The 20,252-nt window shown below is 38.6% G+C and overlaps 1 protein-coding gene across 1 annotated transcript in view; it reads left to right on the top strand.

The window, feature by feature from the left end:
• Nucleotides 1–20,252, top strand: part of ASTN2 (astrotactin 2) — a 1,113,071-nt gene that overhangs the window by 802,482 nt on the left and 290,337 nt on the right. The window contains exon 17 of the mRNA XM_031949426.1: nucleotides 11,107–11,372. Within this exon, the coding sequence (XP_031805286.1) occupies nucleotides 11,107–11,372 (266 nt within the window). The remainder of the gene's footprint in view (nucleotides 1–11,106; nucleotides 11,373–20,252) is intronic.

Here is a 20,252-nt window from a genome sequence, read left to right as displayed (position 1 = left end):
AGGTCAGAAAGAGAGTATTAAACTTAACTTGAAAGGAAATGTGGATCTAAGGAAAATTTTTGAACAGACCTGCATGAGAAAAGATTCTACTGGTAGGAAGCTTGAGGACAGATACTACAAGATAGAATTTCCTCACACTACAATTCTATGGCTCCTTAAGTTCTGCATTGTTGGCCCCAATTCTACCTCATCTCCACTTCTTCCTGGGATGGTAGCATGCAAAGTCCAGTGAATTTTTTGCCTAAACAACAGAATAATGATAGGCAAAGGACAGTCTTTCTTCAAACTGTCCTTTTCCAGGTAGATGTTATCTTCAGTAATATTTCCATGAGCCCTTATCTAAGCTATTTTTCTTGCATTACTTTTGATACAGTAAGGGTTTCTCCCTTACTGAGGAATTGGTGTAATAGTATATGCAATGGGTTTTGTAGTCAGCTCACTTGAATTCATATTCTAACAGCATCACTTCTCTGGATCTCAGTTCTATGGCTCCTTAAGTTCTGCATGGTTGGCCCCAATTCTATCTCATCTCCACTTCTTCCTGGGATGGTAGCATGCAAAGTCCAGTGAATTTTTTGCCCAAACAACAGAATAATGATAGGCAAAGGACAGTCTTTCTTCAAACTGTCCTTTTCCAGGTAGATGTTATCTTCCAGTAATGTTTCCCATGAGCCCTTATCTAAGCTATTTTTCTTGCATTACTTTTGATACAGTAAGGGTTTCTCCCTTACTGAGGAATTGGTGTAATAGTATATGCAATGGGTTTTGTAGTCAGCTCACTTGAATTCATATTCTAATAGCATCACTTCTCTGGATCTCAGTTTCCCCATCTATAAGAAGACGGGATTACTCAATCTTTGTACAATTTCTTCCAGTAATATGAATCTCAATTTCCTTTCAGGTGCCCCCCAGATATTGTAGGCAATATGAAGAATTGATCTTTAAAGTTGAGATGGTATTCTTGATTATTTCCTTAAGAATCCTCCTGTGATAAAGATACAATAGGAATAAAGGAATATGCTGATAATTATTATTAAAGGTATCACCATTGCTTTTGCATTTGAATAGTACTTTATAACTGACAAAGATTTAGTACACAATTTATGTAACTTAGATATTCTGGGGGAGTCTGAGGCAGTGGGACAGAAGTGATGCTCTTATTCCTATTTTATACATGAAGAAACTAAGATTCAAAGGAGGGAAATGGCTTGCTTCAGCTTATTCATCTGGTGTGGCAGAGCTAGGATCTATTCTTTTTGTCTTTTGTTGGCAGTCAATTAAGGAGCCACCATAAGCCTTAAGCCAGGGAAATGATATAATGAAAGCAGTGTTTTATGTAGGGGATAAACTTCTGGACTCCAACTGTAAGAGGGTGGACTCAAGTCTGCTCACTGATGGGACCTCTTTGATGTTCAAGTGGGCAACATTCCCCATCATTGAGGACAACTGCCATGGGATGCTGACTCAGACCCAAAGTAATAATACTTTTCCAAAGGCAAACATTAATAATACCATCTAAGAAATCATCTCAGTTCAGCAATTCCCATGGAACATAGCTGTAATAAAGCCAATTATTTATAATACAAAATCTCACCTCTTTCCCCTTCCTTTAACATTTCTAATTTGAGCCACCCATTTGTCCCAATGGGGTCTTAAAATGTTCAGAGTTTTAGTGTATTACATAAGTTAACCCAGCTAACTAGCAAGTCAGTGCCTTGGTCTATTACTGAATATTTAGCAAACAACTGAGCTGGCTTGGCCCTGGGTCTGATTCCTTTGCTTTGTTTTCTTGTTGAGGAAAAAGATACCATCACCTCCTGCAGGAAAGCACTGGCCTTTTCCCAATATGAACTTGTCATTTCAATTGAGCATTTGTGGCAACAGATATTTCCCAGTGGAAATCTGGGAGGAGGAAAAAGAGTTTTTAAGTTGTCCAGACTCAAATAAATGGTATGTAGTGTCATCAGAACTGAATTGGACTTAAAACCAGATATGGTCCCATTTGGAAGCTGGGCTAAGAGAAAGAATAGATGTGTGAAGAAAAGAATTCCAACAACTACTTATTTTACTCTAGGTTAGCTAAAGATATTCTTGTTTTCAACTATTCCTTCTACAATCCTTGTATTAATATCTAAAAGGGGCACACCCAATTAGTGAACTGACAATTATCCTTCTTTTGTCTTTCATTTAATTATGTTAATTCTTTAACTTAAGAGTATGATTATCAGTCATTACTATCTAGTAGTAAATGAAATCCTATTTGAATGTCAAAAGTCTTATATAAATTTCTCAAGTCTTGCCCTTTAACTTAGCCAACAGCACATGGCAACAGATCTAATCAAGTCATACAGATATACACAAACCTAAACAGCCTTCACAACTGAAGGATAAACAGAAGGCTAGTATAAAAATTGCTCCCTTTCCCCGTGCATAAATATGTATTTGTTACAGTGCCCTCTGTCTTCTTGTTATCATTCTGAAAGCACAGTATGGTGGGTATAAGTTGGAGGCATCAGAGGAATAAGAATATCTATGGACGTGATTGGCATCCAAAGTCTCCTCGTATCAACTCTTGAAAGTTACATGATTGTTGTGATTGTCTAGGTCGAGAGTAGAACAGTAAATTGTACTTATTGATCGTTACTTAACTAAATTCTTATCTATACCAACTGGGATCAATTAAAAAATATTTTTTGAGTCTATGCTCTCAGGATTATACTACTACTGTTAGGTGAATGAGAGAATTAAATGATATGATCCCTTTGAAGCAGTGGAAAGAACATTTATTTGAGGTCAGTAAAGTTCATTTACTAGCTGGATGTCTCTGAACTTTTGGTTGCAAAGTGAAGGGTTGTATTTTAACTTGATAGGTACATTTTGTTGTTGTTCAGTCGTTTCATTCGTGTCCAACTCTTCATGACCCTGTGTGGGGCTTTTGGGGCAAAAATACTGGAGTGGTTTTCTATTTCCTTTTCCAGCTCGTTTTGCAGATGAAGATACTGAGGCAGACAGGGTTGAGCAACTTGCCTAGAGTCACACAGCTAATGTGCATCACATGTCACTGCCCACTTCACAGGCATAGGGGTGCACAAAGCTTGGACTAGGGATGCTGGAGTGTCACATCCTGGAGTAAGCTAGCATACACTCCCACCACTCTTGCATTAATTTGCTTATAGGATTGTTGTGTGGACAGCCATGTTTAAATTGTAAAGTTGTAGAGGTAGCACCCACTTTGGTTACTACTTTCCTGCCAGCTCTCTCTATAGGTAACCATGATTGCAACTTTCCTTCATACTCAAAGATTGGGTCACAAGAGGGTGATAATAACTATTCTCACTAAGGGTTTTATGAGTAAGCCTGAAGGACTACTATATGTAACTTCTGAGCCTCCACTGTTATTATCAATAATCATCCAGTGGCCTCTGTTAGCTTTTAGAGAGGGTAGGAAGGTACAACAAGGACAAAACATCCTTTTCCCCAAAAACCCTGGAATGCATTTCCTCACAAATATATATAGGGTGCATGAGAAGAGTGGGCTCAAACTCTATGGAGAACACAGGTGACAGATGGCAGAGTCATAATTCCTGGTGGCAGAAATCCTTTCTTCCTTTGTAGAGTGCTTACAAAGCTCTCCTTAGGTATTTTTCTATTCTCCAAGTTTCTATGCCTATCTTGAGTCTACAGCTGGCATTTCTCTCCACTGTGAAGGATTATGTTCCCTGAAGATTTGATCATCATTGGATGATTGTCTTTATTCCTCTATGTTGGGTATGTCTCTCTACTACTTATATAGGTATTATTCCACCATCAGTGTAGATATAAATTTCTAGATCCTTCAAGATTCACAAGGTATCTTTCTGGACAGTTGTGTCATCTTGGGATTTTCATTTGCCTAAGATCAGGAAAGAACAAACACAAGTGAGAGAGGTGGCATTGGTGCTCATGGATACACAGTGTCTGGGTGGGATGCAGGGAAGTCACTCCTTTCCCTATCTGGGTCTCTACAAAACTCAAAACAGTCCTCATTCTTCCATAGAATCCCAAAGGAAGGAAAAGAAAGGAGAATCGGATCATCTTTTTTTGTATAGTCATTGAATTCTTCGTCAAGAGACAACTAGAGAACTCTATCATTTCCCATCACAAAACCCCAGTCACCAATTCTTATTCAGTGGCCAATTTATAGGACTCTTCATCATTAAACATTATAAGGTCCTGAGTCACATATAGCCAGAAATAGCATCCCGTGTTCCATATGATTGACTGGAACCAGAAAGGGAATATCTGTACATGCTCTGTATTTTCCACTGGAAAGGGCAAATCCTAGCATACCCCCCTACCTATTACAAACAAACAAGCTACTACTATTATAAAGACCTGTTTCTTTAAGATTAACACTTGGAACTCTAAGAGAATAGTAGAAAATAATATATAATCGGATACTATAATATGCATTTTGTAATTTGTGTGCCATTGGAGTTAACTAAGAGATTTGGCTCTTTAGTATTTTTTGGAACATTCAGAAATCACCACTTTGCTTTTTATCCTTTTCCTTTCAACTTCTTCTGCCCCAGCTTCAAGGGATAAGGATTGGGGTGGTGGTAGTGGAGATGGCATGTTTTTCCACTGGCTTCTCTATTGCCTGCTGTGAAAAACCCTGTCACACCCACATTCTCTTGTCAGTCAGAGCAGCATCTTGGCAAGCCAGGCCTTGAACTCTGTTCACCAGCTGTGTGCTCTATGCAGCCTCTCTGAGGTCCGGCTCAGCAGCCCTGGGCTTAGCTCCTGCCCCCATCCCCACCCCTTCATCCCAGCAAGTGGATTATCTCTCCCACTTGTTGGGATGATAGATGGTGGATGTAGAGGATTTATTGGACAGCGACTGATCAACAAAGATCTATGGGCTTTTTGTTGCAAAGTGAAGGGTTGTATTTTAACTTGATAGGTACATTTTTTGGTAGGGGGGTTGAGGGGGTGGGAGGAAGGGAATGGTAGGAGAGGAGGAATGGAAGAGAATCATTTTCTTCAAAGAATGGACCACTTTGCTATGTCACATTCTTTCCAAGTTCAATTTATATGCCACTTGCAAGGTGCATGATGGGGGCATTTTATTAGTACTCCAAGGTATAGAATGAAAAGTTTTTCTGCTCAATTTTTCATCATTGGAACATAGTAAGATAGGTAAGAAACTATTTGGCCTGATCATGGGGTTTTGGAATGGGAAGAGCAGGGGTTTTACCTTCCAAATTTCTTTATGTCAGACTCCCTTTTCATTTGTTCTGCTAGTAGATCCCAGCTGATTTGAAAAAGGACAGCTTCCCCAAGAGGAAGAAATATAATGTCTGATTTCAGTTCTTACCATGTCTAGATAGCTTCTTAGTAGAGAGAACACCTTACTAGAACTCACTTAATCCAGAACTTTGGAGATCTTTGCTCCAGGCTATTGCTGGTATTTCTCCACTGAGTTCTTCCTTATATGTTTCATTTTGGGAAAGAGATGACTATGTGCTCTTGAAGACTATGTCAATAGAGTAGAAGATCTGGTTGTTCCACCAAATGGGAAAGTCTTCAAGAAGGGACGCACAAATTGTGTCTCATTTGAAGGTAAGCATAGCTAAAATGGAATCTGAATTCAATTCAAATCAACAGTTCAAATTTACTTCAAATAACATTCATGATGTACATGATATTAGGTATACAAAAACCAAGCAAAACAATTTCTATTCTCAAGTTTACTTTCTGCTTACCACCAGGTAATTTCCTCACTCCTGTCTCCCAACCAGTGGAGAGAACACTAGACCAGAAATCAGGAAAACCTGAATTTAAATCCAACCTCAGACTCTTACTAGCTATATGATTTTGGGTAAATCACTTCTGTTTGCCAGTTTTTCCACTTATCCATATATAATGGATAATAATAGCACCTACCTACCAGGACTGTTGTGGAAATCAAATGAAATAATAATTGTAACCACTCTTGATGACACTAACATTCTCTAAGCAATAGCTAAAAATTCAGAATTATGTATTTTCTTGGCATGTTTGTTGTTGATTCATATACATTAATCTCACCAATTATTTTATTAAGGACAAAGATCATAGTTATACTTAGACTGTGCAAAGACCTTGTCCTTCTTTGCAATGATTATATGGTGCTCAGTACCTTTTAGACTTGGCATGTATTTATTTACACTTGTATATTTGTATAAAGAAACTAAATTTCTTTAAGATAGATGCTATTTTACAGAGGCGGTCTGATTTGCTTCTGGAACTGAGCTTAGAATCAGGAGACTCGGGTTCTTTGGTCAGGTCTGCAACCACCTATATGATTTTTGAGCTGTTTCCCTTCTATGAGTTTATTTCTTGAAAATGTGCAAAATTAGGAAATTCGATTGGGTATCTTTAAGATCCTTTCCAGCTTTAACATTTGATGGTCCAACATTCTATGATCTAACCTTCCTTCCAGCTCTAATCTTCTGTCTTACACATTTTAACATTCTATACTCCCTTCTGGTTATAATGTTCTGTGTTCTGAAGGTCTCTTTTAGCTTTGGCATTCCTGTTTAATGGACTCTGTTTCAGCATTCTGTGTACTAAAGTTCCCTTCCACCTCTGACATTCTACAGTCTGTGCTGTTAAGGCCCCTTCCAGTCCTAATATACTTATGGTTCCCCTCTTGCCTTTCTGCTCTTGAGTAGCCAAGCTCAGCTCTTTTTCCAGTTTCTTTTGCAAAGCTTGAAATTGCTTGGAGCCACCTTTCAAAAGTCTAATCTCTCTGGTAACCAGTTCCAAATTTCTTTTTGCATGTCTGTATACATGGCTGTCTCCCCAGCTGCTGAGATGCCTCCTTCTCAGTCTTGTTTTGTTTATCTTAGTAACTACCCTGCTTTAATCCCACTGAAAGATTGGTTAGTTGGAATCCACTCGGTCTTCCTCTGGAGTCTTTGATCCAGTGCACATAAGCATTTGCTGACAGCCAGACAGAGAAGGTGGAGCCCCCATCCTGGGCCCGCAGGGGCCCTGAGAATAATGAATGAATACTGCGTTTATTTGTATTTCTAATTGGAGAGTATGTTGCCAGATCTGCTGCATGTCACTACAGGCTGTGGGCATGAGGCAGCTCTTCCTGCTTCTCTAACCTAGGACTAAGAGCCCCAGGCCACTGATGGGAGCTTCACAGACCCAAAAGGATGAGAAAGGCCTCTTGGCCCCAGCCATCAATTGGGACTGCCTATGCCAGGGGCGGGAGGGTTGAAAGGAAGGGTGTCCTTGGCAAGCCTATGCTTTACCTATAAAGCACCCAGGATTTCTGACAGGTTGAGTGAGTCTGCCTAACTTAGGATAGCTCAGATGGGTGGAATAGGCTTGTTTCCTGTAGGGAAATGATTTCTGGAAAGTCCCCACTGGTACGAATGTTTGACAGCTATTCAGTGAGATATGACACATCTCTAGGGCTTCTCAGAGTTGTTGTTGTTGGTTTTTCCACTTTATAACATTTCATGACCCCTCCCATCCTTGGACTGAGGAACCATAGACATGTGGGTTAGGGATAATATGAATAGAGGCAAGAGGATTTCCTGTCTTTTTCCACAGGGAGGCAATAGACTGTGGAATTATAGGATTTATTATGGGAAGGATTCTTCAAGGTCACCTAGTTTGTTAGAGATTGGATGGTTGATTGGAAGGGATCAATTACCTCGAAGAAGGGAAAGAAGGAAAAAAAAGGGAGGGGGAGAAGAAGGGAAGCATTTATTAAGTACCTTATTATATGCCAGGTGCCAGGCTAAGCACTTTACATTATTATGACCATTTTACATTTGAGGAAACTGAGGCAGACAAAGTCAGCAAAGGCTTGCTCAGTATTATACGGTTGCTAGAAAGTTTCTGAAGTTAAATTTGAACTCGGGTCTTTATGACTCTATGCCTGGGACTCTACCCCTAATGTACCACAGAGATTGTCAGTATGTAACTCTCCTTATTTGTTTATTTTTTAGAGATGAGGAAGGATCCAGAAGGAGAAAGGCATTTGCACAAGGTCACCTAGTTATAGCATAATTGATACTAGAACCCACTTCACCCAAATTCCAGTTCAGTGGTCTTCTCTACCATTTTCACTAGCCTTATTTTTCACTTTATATTTCAACTCTCTTGGCATTTTTATCTTTAAAATAAAGGGGCTAAATTAAGTGGTCATAGTGATTTTTTCCAATTCTAGACCCTCATTCCTCTGCAATGGCAGGTCATTTGAGGTAACCTTGACAAGACAAAGATTTTTCTTGGGACTAGCCTAAATTAGCCTTCTTGGGGTTTCCTGTATGAGACATAGCATCATTTCACAACTCCATGATAGTTTTATGGTTTATACCTAGACTTTGCTTCTGTCTCTTGGAATTCCTAAATCTCTTCAAGATTGATTTCAAGTTTTAACTTCCTGATTTTAATGGCTGTTTAATTATTATCCCTCACCATGTACATAAACTAAATGTAAAGTATCTTCAGAGCAAAAACAAACCAAAAAACAAACAAACTAAAAGCCATTCAAACCCCCAAACTCTGCCTTTGGGTAGCTTATTATTTTACCAGAGGAACAAAACGTGCCCAGAAAAGTAAATAAAAAACATATGTAAAGTAAACACAAGTATTTTTCAGAGTTCATATTAAATTCTTCCTTCAGAATGCAAACTCCTTTAAGACAAGGTTTTTTTGTTTTGTTTTGTATTCATAATTCCTTCTAGATACTCAGTTATTGTTGAATGAATGAATTAGGTAGGACACACCCAAGATACCCAGGAGGGGTCTTAATGAAAGCCTATCAACTTTCTGAATCACTTAGGAAAAACAATGTAGTTTTATAGGAGGGTGGAAAGAACATTGCCATCAAAGGACTGAGTTCAAATTCTGATTCTGCAATTGCTTATTTTATGATTTTGAGCTAATAATTAATTTAATGCCTCAGAGCTTCATTGTCCCCACCTGCAAAGTGACAGGGTTGTAAGTAGTGTTGTCTAACACTTCAATTTATGATCTTAAAACAAAAAAAATAATCCTTTTCCAATTCTGCTAGAAAAGTTAGGGTCCCAAATTGAAATTGTTTGCTTTTTTGAAACGGTTGTCTTCCAAAATCTGGAAATCCATTGGAAAATACATTAGGTGGTGCACAGTAGAAAGTATATATAGTATAGTATCATGTATGGATTTGAAGTCAAAAGACCTGAATTCTAAACTTGAATCTGATACTTATTACTTTTGTTATTTTGAACTAGTAATTTCTTGATTCTAAACCTTAGTTTCTTCTTTTATTAAGATAGAGAGAAGAGGGGAAAAGAGAAGGAGAGGGAGAGATCCAGGGAGAGAGGAGGTTTGATTGGATCATGTTTCACATCAGCCCTTTCTAAATCCCAGCCAGCCTACAGATTTGTATCACTAATCCCAAAGAGCAGGAAATTAGAGCATGATCACTGTTTTGAAATTGCTTATGGAGAAGAACATAAAGAAACCCTGATAAACCTGTGCCTTCCAGGTGTTGAGATTCAAAAGGAGACTCCAAGAGGTTGGGGTTGCAGATTGATGTCTCCAGGTGTCTCAAAAGAATTTGCAGGCTTGAACCCATCTCCAAGTAAAGGGGAAAAGTTTATTGTAATTTTAACACCCATTGAAGCAGGTTAAGTTCCAAAAGGATTTAGCAAAGAACCAGAAGCAAGAAGACAAATTTATTGGAAAAGACAGAGATCTGGTTCTTCATGTTACTGATATGCAAATTTGATGGTCCAGAGGTAGAATTGAGGAGTGATCTATTCAATATTGTCTCAGGAACTTGGTTATCACTGACTAGCACCTTAACTATCTAATAGCAATTTTTGTAGGACTATCCTAAAGCCAGACGACTTTAGAATCATTGACAAACAGATCGTCAGAACAAGGGACCTCAGGATTACTGCTTTATTTTCCCTAGAAGCTGTGCCCTATCATTAGCATCATCTGCTACAGACATCTGCAACCTTATCTTGAGCATTTATTTAAGTAGGACTCAGTAATAAGAATCTCTTGAGTCATCTATAACATATAAGCCTCTAAGTTGATCAACAATTAAGTTCCTAGTATGTTCCTAAGATTGAGGGCAATAGAGAAGATATAGATTGCAGTCCTCTGACTGGGTAGAACTAGATGATTTCTGAGTTCTCTTCCAAATCCGTTTTACTATTGTTTTGTTTGATCATTTAGTTTTTGTTTGTTGTGTGTATCTGTGTGTGTCTGTGTCTTTGTATGACTGGAAGGACCACAAGAGTTCCAAGGAAAGAAAGACTAATGGGATTAATTTATAAGAATTATAGAAACTTCATGTGGGGAGTGATCTAGAGTCATTTAGTCCAATTCCATATAATCATGAATGTTATTTATAACTTCCTTTTGACAATTAGCCATCGAATTGTCTCTGGAAGTCTTCTTATGATGGAGAATTTCTGGGAAGAAGTAAGGAAGGGCTTTATGGATGAGATAAGACTTGAGCTCACTCTGGAAGCAGGAATAATAATAAGTATAACAACAATAATTATTATTGTCATTATCATATTTCACATTAATGTTTGCAAGGTCTGTGTGGGTAGGAGGGCAAAGAGAATTTCTGACTGAGAGCAGCATGACTAAAGTTGTCAGTGAAGGCATGAACAAAGATCTGCCATTTTCTCTCACCTCTCCAAATTTCACTCAAGATAGTAATTCCAGTTCATCAGTATATGACATAATAGATATAGAACAGAAAGCATCTCAGAGATCACCTGGTTTGACTTCTTCACTTTACAAAAACTGAGGCCCAAGGATGTTAGGTGACATGCCTGGAGTCACACAGGTAGCAAGTACCAGAAGTGGGATCTGAACACAGGTCCTTTGATTCCAGAAAAACTGCTTTTGGTCTCATATTGCAGAGTTTCATCCCTTTCATCTCTTTCTGTAGATCATAAATATATAGATGGAGGCAGGTTGGCTGTAGAATCTGATACCTAATTAGCCAGGAATGTGTATATTGTGATTTTTAATTCCTCCTTCCCTGTTTTTCTATCCTTTCCCTCTTCCCCTCAACCCAATCCTTTTCCTATCTTCCATCCTCACCAGAAACAACAGAGCTAGGCAACAAGAAGGAGCTTAAATCCATGCCATTCATCACCTACCTCTCGGGCCTCCTGACAGCCCAGATGCTCTCAGATGACCAGCTGATCTCAGGGGTCGAGATCCGTTGTGAGGAGAAAGGTCGCTGCCCATCTACCTGCCATCTGTGTAGGCGGCCTGGCAAGGAACAACTGAGCCCCACACCTGTCCTACTGGAGATCAACCGAGTAGTCCCTCTCTACACTCTGATTCAGGATAATGGCACCAAGGAGGTGAGTGGACCTGAGAGGACCTGAGACCTAGAAATTCAGACATGTTCCCTGTCTCCCCATCCCACCACCTTTGCACAAACAGGTATAAATACTCCTGGTGCCATTGAGACCTGCTACCTATCTTTCTCTACATTTTTGTTCCTTAGTAAAAGACAAAGTTAGCCTCTATTTAGGCACCCACCACAACATCAATTGTTGCTCTGTCTTGCCCCATACTACATGCAATTCTTCTTTGTTTTCTTATTTTCATCTTTCTTTCTCTCCTCTTCTAATATTATTTCCTTCCCATTTTTAAATACTACTTATTCCTCACTTTCTCTGTCTCCTTTTCCTACATCCCCTACATCTTCTATTGTTCAAAATACTGGACTCTGAGTCAAGAGATGAAGTTTTTTCTTTTTCTAGTTCTCTTCTCTGGACATCAGTTCCGTTCTCTGTGAAACAAGACAGTTGAACTAAATGGTCTCTAAGGTCCCTAACCAGCACTAAGTCCCATGCTTCATGACTGCATGCCAATAATAATCATTGTACCCAAATGAGTTATTGACTACTTACCTTCATATATGTAATATCCACAAATTTGGGCTGATCATTGTCCCCATGTGTCACCTTCTGCAGGTTTCTGCTTCTTGCAAAGCAGAATTGTATTATAATGTAGCCTGTCAAATTCAAGGAGAAATGGGGGGCACAAAAATCATACATAAGAATCCTTGTGGGCTATATGTTAAAGAAAATTAGCATTATCTATATTCTATTGCATTTTTATTTATAGATTATTTCCCGATTACATTTTTAGTTGGTTAGGGCTCCCCACTTGGGATCATTGCTGGTTTCATCCTGGTAGCATGTTTGTTATATCAAGAACCCTGAATTTAAAGTCAGAAGAGGTAGCTTTTAGCTCTGGCTATGTTATTAACTTTCTGGGTAGTCTCAGACAAATCACATCTCTCTTCCTCTGCAAAATGAGGGGATCAGACTGGATGTACTCTCTTCCAGCTTTAATATATAATGACTGTTCATCATTCGATGTTCTCTAGTCTTTTCCAGCTCTAATATTTTATGATTCATAGATTCTTCCTGCCCCTCCCATTTCTGTGTCTCCTACCAGCCATCATCCTCTTCCTTTTCCTCCAGCCCCTTGACTAACATACCATTTTCTTTGTTCAGAAGAAAAAGCTCCTGTAGCTATGGAAGGTTAGGGTAGATCTTACTCCTGGACTCAGGGGCTTTTGCTCCGGTGGAAGCCGGCAGGACTTTTTCTGTAGGCCTCTGTTTGCGATTTTAGGTCCACATGCTGTAAAGATCATCTCTGGGTATCACTGATAATGGCATACTTTATAAAAACAGTATACGACAATCATCACCTTGGGAATTTAACTGGCCACTGGGTGTCACTGTTACCCTTACAGGTGTACTTGGGAGTTTCAGTCCCTGAATAAGGGCTGATTTTGGAAACCACCCTGCAGGGTTGCCTCCTCCCCATTTATTACACACAAACACCCCCCCCCTTCAGAAAATCCTCTAAGAACTTGTGTGGATTTATTTCTCTAGTTCTTCCCTGCCCCCCCTCCCCCAAATTTTCTCTGAACCAAAAATGACAGACCTTTTTAGAGTCACTTATTAGTGCTGAGCCTGCAATTGATTAGGCATTTAGAATGAGCCAGCCTGTGGTGGTTGTGGGTGGGACCGGCCCACTCCAGGTCTGGAAACAATCCCAGCCAATGGAAATATGACCACCAAGTGTGAGGGGCTAAGCCATAGGGAGAGAGCCCCAAGAGTAATCAGAACACTGTGACTCTCACTTTCTCCAACCCCCTCCCCAAAATCCTGCTCTTTCTTTCTATCCTCCTTTTCCTTGTATGACATTTGTATCTCTAGACTTCTTTTTCCCCATCCATCTGATTTTTGGATTTGTGTCTTTCTTTAGAAGCAAGCAAAACAGGAATGCCATAGACATGGGCCAGAAAGAACCTGAGAAATAATCTCATCATAGTAATGGAGAATGTGAAGCTGGAAAGACTTTAGAAATGACCTAGTGGAAAGGTCACTAACTTTGAAATCCTAATCCTGCCTCTGACCTTTATTTTCTGTGTGGTCTTGAATACTAGTCACTTTACCTTCCTAGACCCCAGTTTCTTCCTCCAGATGAATGGGACTAGATGATCCTTCCACCTATGATACCCATGATCCTTTTGTCTAGTCATCAAACTTTTCATTTTCTGGAGGATATTAAGACTTAGGGGGATTAACTCACTTGCCTAAGCCTATCTTAAAGGAAGGGAAGCTAGAGCCAGGTCTCCTGATAACCATTCCCAATGCCATTCTTAATTTCTGTACCATGGTTCATTTTGCTTCCATAAAGGGCTGGGTTTTAGAATTGGACCTTCTGTCACTAAGGGTTAAACATAAGCCACATGGTTTAAGGAAAACTAAGATGTCAGTGATATCTGAAATTTTAATCTTTGCTCTTGCTCCAGAATCCCAAAATGCTTAGAGTTGGAAGGAAGCAAGAATTCATCAAGTTCAGATCTTCACAACCCTTTTTTCCAGGCTTAGATAGGAAGGATGATACAACTATGGTCACCCATGGTTACATAGGTGCTAAATGGTAGAGCCTGGTTAAGTTTTCTGACTTCAAATCTCTTTCCACTGAATCCTGAATGCTAAAAGTAGTGGGAAGTCTGAAGAAGAGATTATAGGGAGTGTCATACTTTGACCTCTTTCACGATTCTACTAAAAATTGATTAAATATGTCTGCTATTGTTAAAATTGTGACGCATCTAAAGTTTGTTTTTAGAATAATTGCTTTTTTGTTACTTACCAAGCATTTCATTATTGTGTGCCTGGTCCTGTGTTAAGTGCTGGGAATGAAAAAGAAAAAAAAAAAGCAAAGAATCCCTGCCCTCAAGTATCTTACAATCCAATAAGGGAGTTAATATATAAACATCTATGTATGAACAAGCTATATACAAGATAAATTGGAGATTATCAATACAGGAAAGGCACTATCATTAAGGGACAGTGGGAAAGCCTTCATGTAGAAGGTGAGATTTTAGTTGGAACTTGAATGAAATCAGGGGAAGGCAGGAGACAGAAATGAGGAAGGAAGGTATGAGAGGGAGGGGGACAGTTAGTAAAAATGCTTGCTTTTAGATGTTTCTTCTTTTTCCAGATGCTGTTCTTCAGCAATGTGACCTTAAATGTGTTAGTTTATGGACTTTGACTTTTTTTTTTTAAGTGTAAAATGAGCATGTTAGGCTTCTTTTCTTTGATTCATTCCATCTTTGGTATTTTATGTTCAAAGATCCTTTTTAACATTTCATGATTCTAAATTTCTGTGACTCCTGATGCCTATCTATGTATTTTAATGAAATGGACATGACAAACTCATTGATGATAATTGCCTCTCCCAAGGAGATTTAGATTGCATTTTCAATGGGGAATCAAGGAAAGGGCCATGGTTAATTCAAAATAATGTCTTCCTAATGGTAGAATGTCAAGCCTCAATTTCAGGGAGAGGGGGAAGTTTGGAGAAAAGAGACCTTCCCAGCAGCCTTGAAGAAGACTTTTGGGAACCACCTGTTTCATGGCCAGTACTAAAGGTCATAATAATACTGTGTAATGAATCATGGATTTGGAGTTAAAGAACTTGGGTTCAAAATTCAGTTTTTGTTTCTGTGAGATGTTGGACAAGTCATTCAACCCCTTTGGACCTCAGTTTTCTGGCATGTAAGATTATTGATGGATTTAAGATAGATGGATACTGAGGGCCTTTCCAGATCTAAATTTATGAGCCTTTGTATAACCTGGTAGAGTAAGTCTCTTCCCAATTCTGGGCCTCATTTCTTTTATTTTTGAAAGGAAGAAGTGGGTAAGGTAGATGATTTCTAAGATAAATTCTAACTTTCTAAAATTCTATCATCTTCCAGATCCTGGCAGTTTCCTTCTGTACCATAAAGTCAAAGACCTTCAGTTATACTGCTTCCTTAAATTGTACTTGCCTCCCCACACCAATTAAAAAAATCAAACTAGCAAATAAATGGTTCTCCCCCTTTCTTATTCTGATGATGTGCATCAAAGGCATTGCTTCAAAATTTCAGAGCCGAAAATGACCTAGGGATCCTTTAATCTACTCCACCCCCCATCCCTTATTTTGTAGAGGAAATAAAAATAGAAGCTCTCCGAAGGAGTCAAGGATTACCCATGGATAACCATGTGTATGGCTAAGGCACCACCTAGCCATGCCTCTAAATCTTTGCCTCTAATCCCTGAGAACATTCAAGACATGCTCTGGAACCACCGTGATAGGCGTTGGAGATAGGTTGCTTTGCACTAGACAGTCTATCCCAGTAAACACATGGGAAAAGATTATTCCTTTAGCCACAGCTGGAAGAGAGCCCTTAATTACACTTTCTGCAGTGGTTCTGAAGAAAAAAAAAACATCCAGCAAAACAAAAATCTTTATAATGGAGAATTTGATTAATGCACATAACCTCCTCCCTCCACCTGCTAAATGGCCCTCACACACCCTAAAGCTGCAGAGCTTGGCTCAGCAGGAATTTGTACTTTGTGTAGGAGAGACTGTATCAAGATAGCTTGGGATGGAAAAGAAACAGATAGAACACTTTCATTGGGATTCTTCCCCAAACCCTCAGCCCTATACATTTTATTGTCCTCCTGTCCTCTTTATCCCCAGAGGTGTGAAGGAAGCATTTGGGATCATAGAAATGGCAAACACCTTGCAGCTTAGAGAAATTGCTCCATCTTCTCTATATGCATATTTGCCTCCATGTATATCTCCAGACATTATCCCAATTTTACATGATGCCTATAACCTTAATAAGAGAAAATGAAAATCTTTACTCGAAAGCCTGAAGCAATAGCCTCTTTTTAACAGACAGCATTAGCTATAGAAGCCCTACTTTGATACTAGGGGAAAAAGAAGGGGAGATAGGGATGGTGTCCCTATTAGCAAGAAACTCCTAAGGAACATTTTTGTACAGTAGAAAGAGTGTTGAATTTGAATATAGGTTCAAATCCTGGCCCTATTATTATCTGGGAGACTGTTGGTAAGGTGTTTAACCTGTCTTAGTCTCAGTTTTCTCACCTTTAAAATAATTGGATAGGTGTAGGCAAACTCCAAAATCATTTCTAGTTCTAAATTCTATAATTTTGTAACATTTATGTTTCCCTTATTTATATCTTAGACAATATCACAGTACTAGCAAGTCCCGTTGAAAATGGCATCCCGAGATCTATTTTGGAACTTCAAATCTGGAACAGACGTTAGAGCCTAGAACATAGACTATTAGATTGGATAGGATCATTTAGCTCAACTCTCTATATTCTACAGATGAGAATACTGAGGCCCAGAGGAAAGAAGGTGCTAATTGGTACTAGCTGGTCTGAAACTCATGTCTTCAAGCTTCTGATTCAACACTTTCCTCACTATACCATGTTGCCTCAGAAGACTTTTAAAAATTTACTCATCTGTTTTATTTAATGTATTCTAGATAGAAAAAAACCCTCTTCAATGTGTCTATGTTTGGAGAGATCAATGAATGGGAAGCATCCTGTCATTTGTATCTGTTTACAGATACATTGTGAGACTGGTAGAGAGCATTATGTCTGGTGCTAAGGGAAATACAAAGTTTATATATGACAAGATTTCTGTCCCTATAGAACTTGCAGTTTAGTAAGCATCTACTATCATCTCTGTCCTTTCAGAACTCCTAATGAAGTACCATATAGAATGGTATAGAAATAAACAGATAGAAGTTAACATAGATATCACGGAGAACTGCTGTGGTCAGAAAAAGTTTGATGATCTTCTGGGAAAGACTGGTTTTGAGTAGAGCCCTAAAGGATAGATAAAATTTGGATAGAAGAAGGGAGAAAGCACTTAGAGAGTTAAAGATGAGCATATAAAAGATGGCAGGCAGGGAAGAAATTGGTGTGTTTAAAGTGAAAGGTTCTGTTGGGGAGAGCAAAGAAGTGAAATTGAAAAGCTAATATGGTATCATATTGTAAAAGGCCTTAGGGCTAAAAGACTCAGTTTTTGACTGAAATCCTATGGTACAGAATACTCATTACCCAATCCTTCAGTTTCCCTCTGTTCAAGACCTCAAGCATCTCCTAGAACAGGCCAACACATTTTTCTTAAAAGATACAACACTGGATATCAAAGTTATAATTGGGTTAACTCAATAAAAGATACACAAAACACATGGACTATATCATAAGCAATTTATACTTGTAAAAAGATAGTGTTAAGGTAGTACATTCATTTATAGGAAAGGAAAAGTAATTACTACAGTTAGACTAAGGCAAGACAGACCTAATGACTTTTGAAAGATTAGTGTCTTAGCAGAGAAAGGACCAGACCAGACTTACTAATCAGTTTAGACAACTACAATTCAGAACTCCTGAGCTTGGGTGATCCATCAGCCTCAGCCCCCACAGTAAGTTATTAAAGATATTTGCTACTACCTTAACTCTAGAAATTTCACTAACTACATATGTAACCTTTAGATCATGTTTCCTCTTCAGTTTTTTCATCTGTAGACCTAGAATGTTTCTTTCAGCTTAAAAATTCTATTGCATGTTCTCATGTAAATCAATCTAAGGTATAAGCCTTCTATAGGCATTCTTAAAAAAAAAAAATTTTTTTTAAAGGATCTCCTGGAATGGAACTCAAAAGTAATGGAGTTCTAACAGTAGAATTTCATGATAGAATTCTTTTAGGGCAGGGAATCTTTTCTGTGTCCACATACCAAACAGCTTGCTCTGCCTACATATGAACTCTGGCATAAAGAGCTAATGAGTAGGAGAGCTTGGGAATCATCCGTCATGGAGTTGGTCTCAGGGGCTAGAAATGTGTCCTTGACTTCCCTTTAATAAGCTATCATTTCTCTATTATTTTTGAATTCCTCTAACAGTATCTGCTTTTGGATGCCCTGGCAATAGCTACAGTTGATCTTAGACAAAAGGTCAAGAAGTGTGGCGTTGTATAAAGAATACTGTAGCTGAAGTCAGAAGACTCCTAGCTTTGTATATATTAGCTGAGTGGCCCAAGCAATTTATTCCCCTTCTCCAGGTCTGTTTCCTTATCTTTAAAGTAAAGGCATTGAACTAGCTAGTCTCAAAAGTCCCTTCTAACATCACATTCTTTGAAGTTTTGCCTCAGTTTACATCTCTGCAAAGAGGCATAATAGTATACTATCAACATTACAGTATTATTGCTAAGAAAGTGCTTAAATTATGATACTTGTTATATTGCTATTGTTGTTATTCTTCAGCATCAACAGAGTAGACCAATTTAAAAGATGGTGACATTCACAAAACTTTTAGAAATGTTAAGTAAGGCTAGAGGAAAACTAGCTTATGAGTATGGCAAAGACCAAGGAAAAGAGAAAAGAAGGTGGAGTGTTCAGTGAATATGGTAGACACTCTTATTCATTACTGAATTTCAGAATTTGGAGTTGAAAGGTCACCTAGTCCAACATTCATGTTTTTTAGTGCTTACTGTTGTTATTATTATAGCTTTTTATTGCTAGAACATATGTATGTGTAATTTTTCAACACTGACCCTTGCAAATACTTCTGTTCCAACTTTTCCCTTCCTTCCCTCCCCCCTCTCCCCTAGATGTTAGACAGTCTCATCCACAACATTCATGTTTTAAGATATGGAAACTGAGAATCAAAGAAGTTTAGCAAGTTTTCCAGAATTATACATGTAATAGCTGATTTGGATACAAGTAATCAGAAGCTTGGAGATCATTGAATCTAGCACAGTTTTACAGAGGAATAAACAGAGGCTCTGAGAGGTTAAGGGATTTAATGTCAACATCCCACAATAAAGGATGATAGATTTAGAACTAGGAAGTACCTTAGAAGTTATGGAATCCAATCATCTGATAAATCAGATGTATCAAGATTACACATCTAGTAAGTTTTTGATGCAGAATTTATTCCAGATTCCAAGCCCAAAGTTTTAATCAATACATTGTATTACCATTCCAGTAAGTAACAGAATTAGAAATTAAAATACCGGTCTTCTGATTTTAAATACAGTGTTCTGTCCATTAAATTACATTACCTCTTCCTTTCCATCTCTTGAATTGACTCCAGTTAGTTCTTTTAGAATAAGAGTATTTAACCTATTTTTGTGTCATTTACCACTTTGGCCTGTGACTCTTATGGACCCCTTAATATTGTTAAACATTGAAGAAAGTGTTAAATTTCATTTGGAAGTTAGTGAAGATAAAGATATATTTTTCTCATCCAAATACATGGATGAACCACAATCTAGCCACACACTATTGGGTGGGGGGGAGGCTCCAGAGACCCCTGAGTTAGAAACTCTTATGCTAGAATAAATATTTGTTGTCTACTTAACAGAAAAAGGCAGATCATCATCAAAGGTTGGAAGTTCCAGAGAATCAGGTTGTAGAAGTTCAGCCTAAGAAAGACCTTTTATACTAGGAGCTACCCAAGAATAGAATAAATTGCCTCTTGAGAAAGTGAGCTTCCCTTTATCAAAAGTATTCTGACTTAGTCTGCCTGGCCACCTGTGAGGGATGCCAATGAGAGGATTCTTGAACTAGGTGGGATCTTGGGCTGTGTGCCATCCCAGGTCTTTTTTTACCTATGAGATGCCCTGATTCTGATGATCATGCCTTCCCTCGGGACTTGGACAGGCACAGCCTTCCCTCAGTTTCCTTGTGTATTTAGAGAGCCTCTCCCCACTCAGACACTTGATAAATGACAGTTTGGGCATCTGGAGAAACACTTACATAGGTAGGAGGTGGAGAGCCAGAGGGGGGTGTCCCGTCATGTCCCCTGTGGGAAGATTTGATTCAAAGATCTGTTGTTTGTGTT

This window comes from Sarcophilus harrisii, chromosome 2 (genome assembly GCF_902635505.1).
Source record: "Sarcophilus harrisii chromosome 2, mSarHar1.11, whole genome shotgun sequence".
Taxonomy (NCBI): Eukaryota; Metazoa; Chordata; class Mammalia; order Dasyuromorphia; family Dasyuridae; genus Sarcophilus; species Sarcophilus harrisii.
The sequence above is the reverse complement of the archived record's forward strand: the minus strand, read 5'-3'. Positions and strand labels throughout refer to the sequence as shown.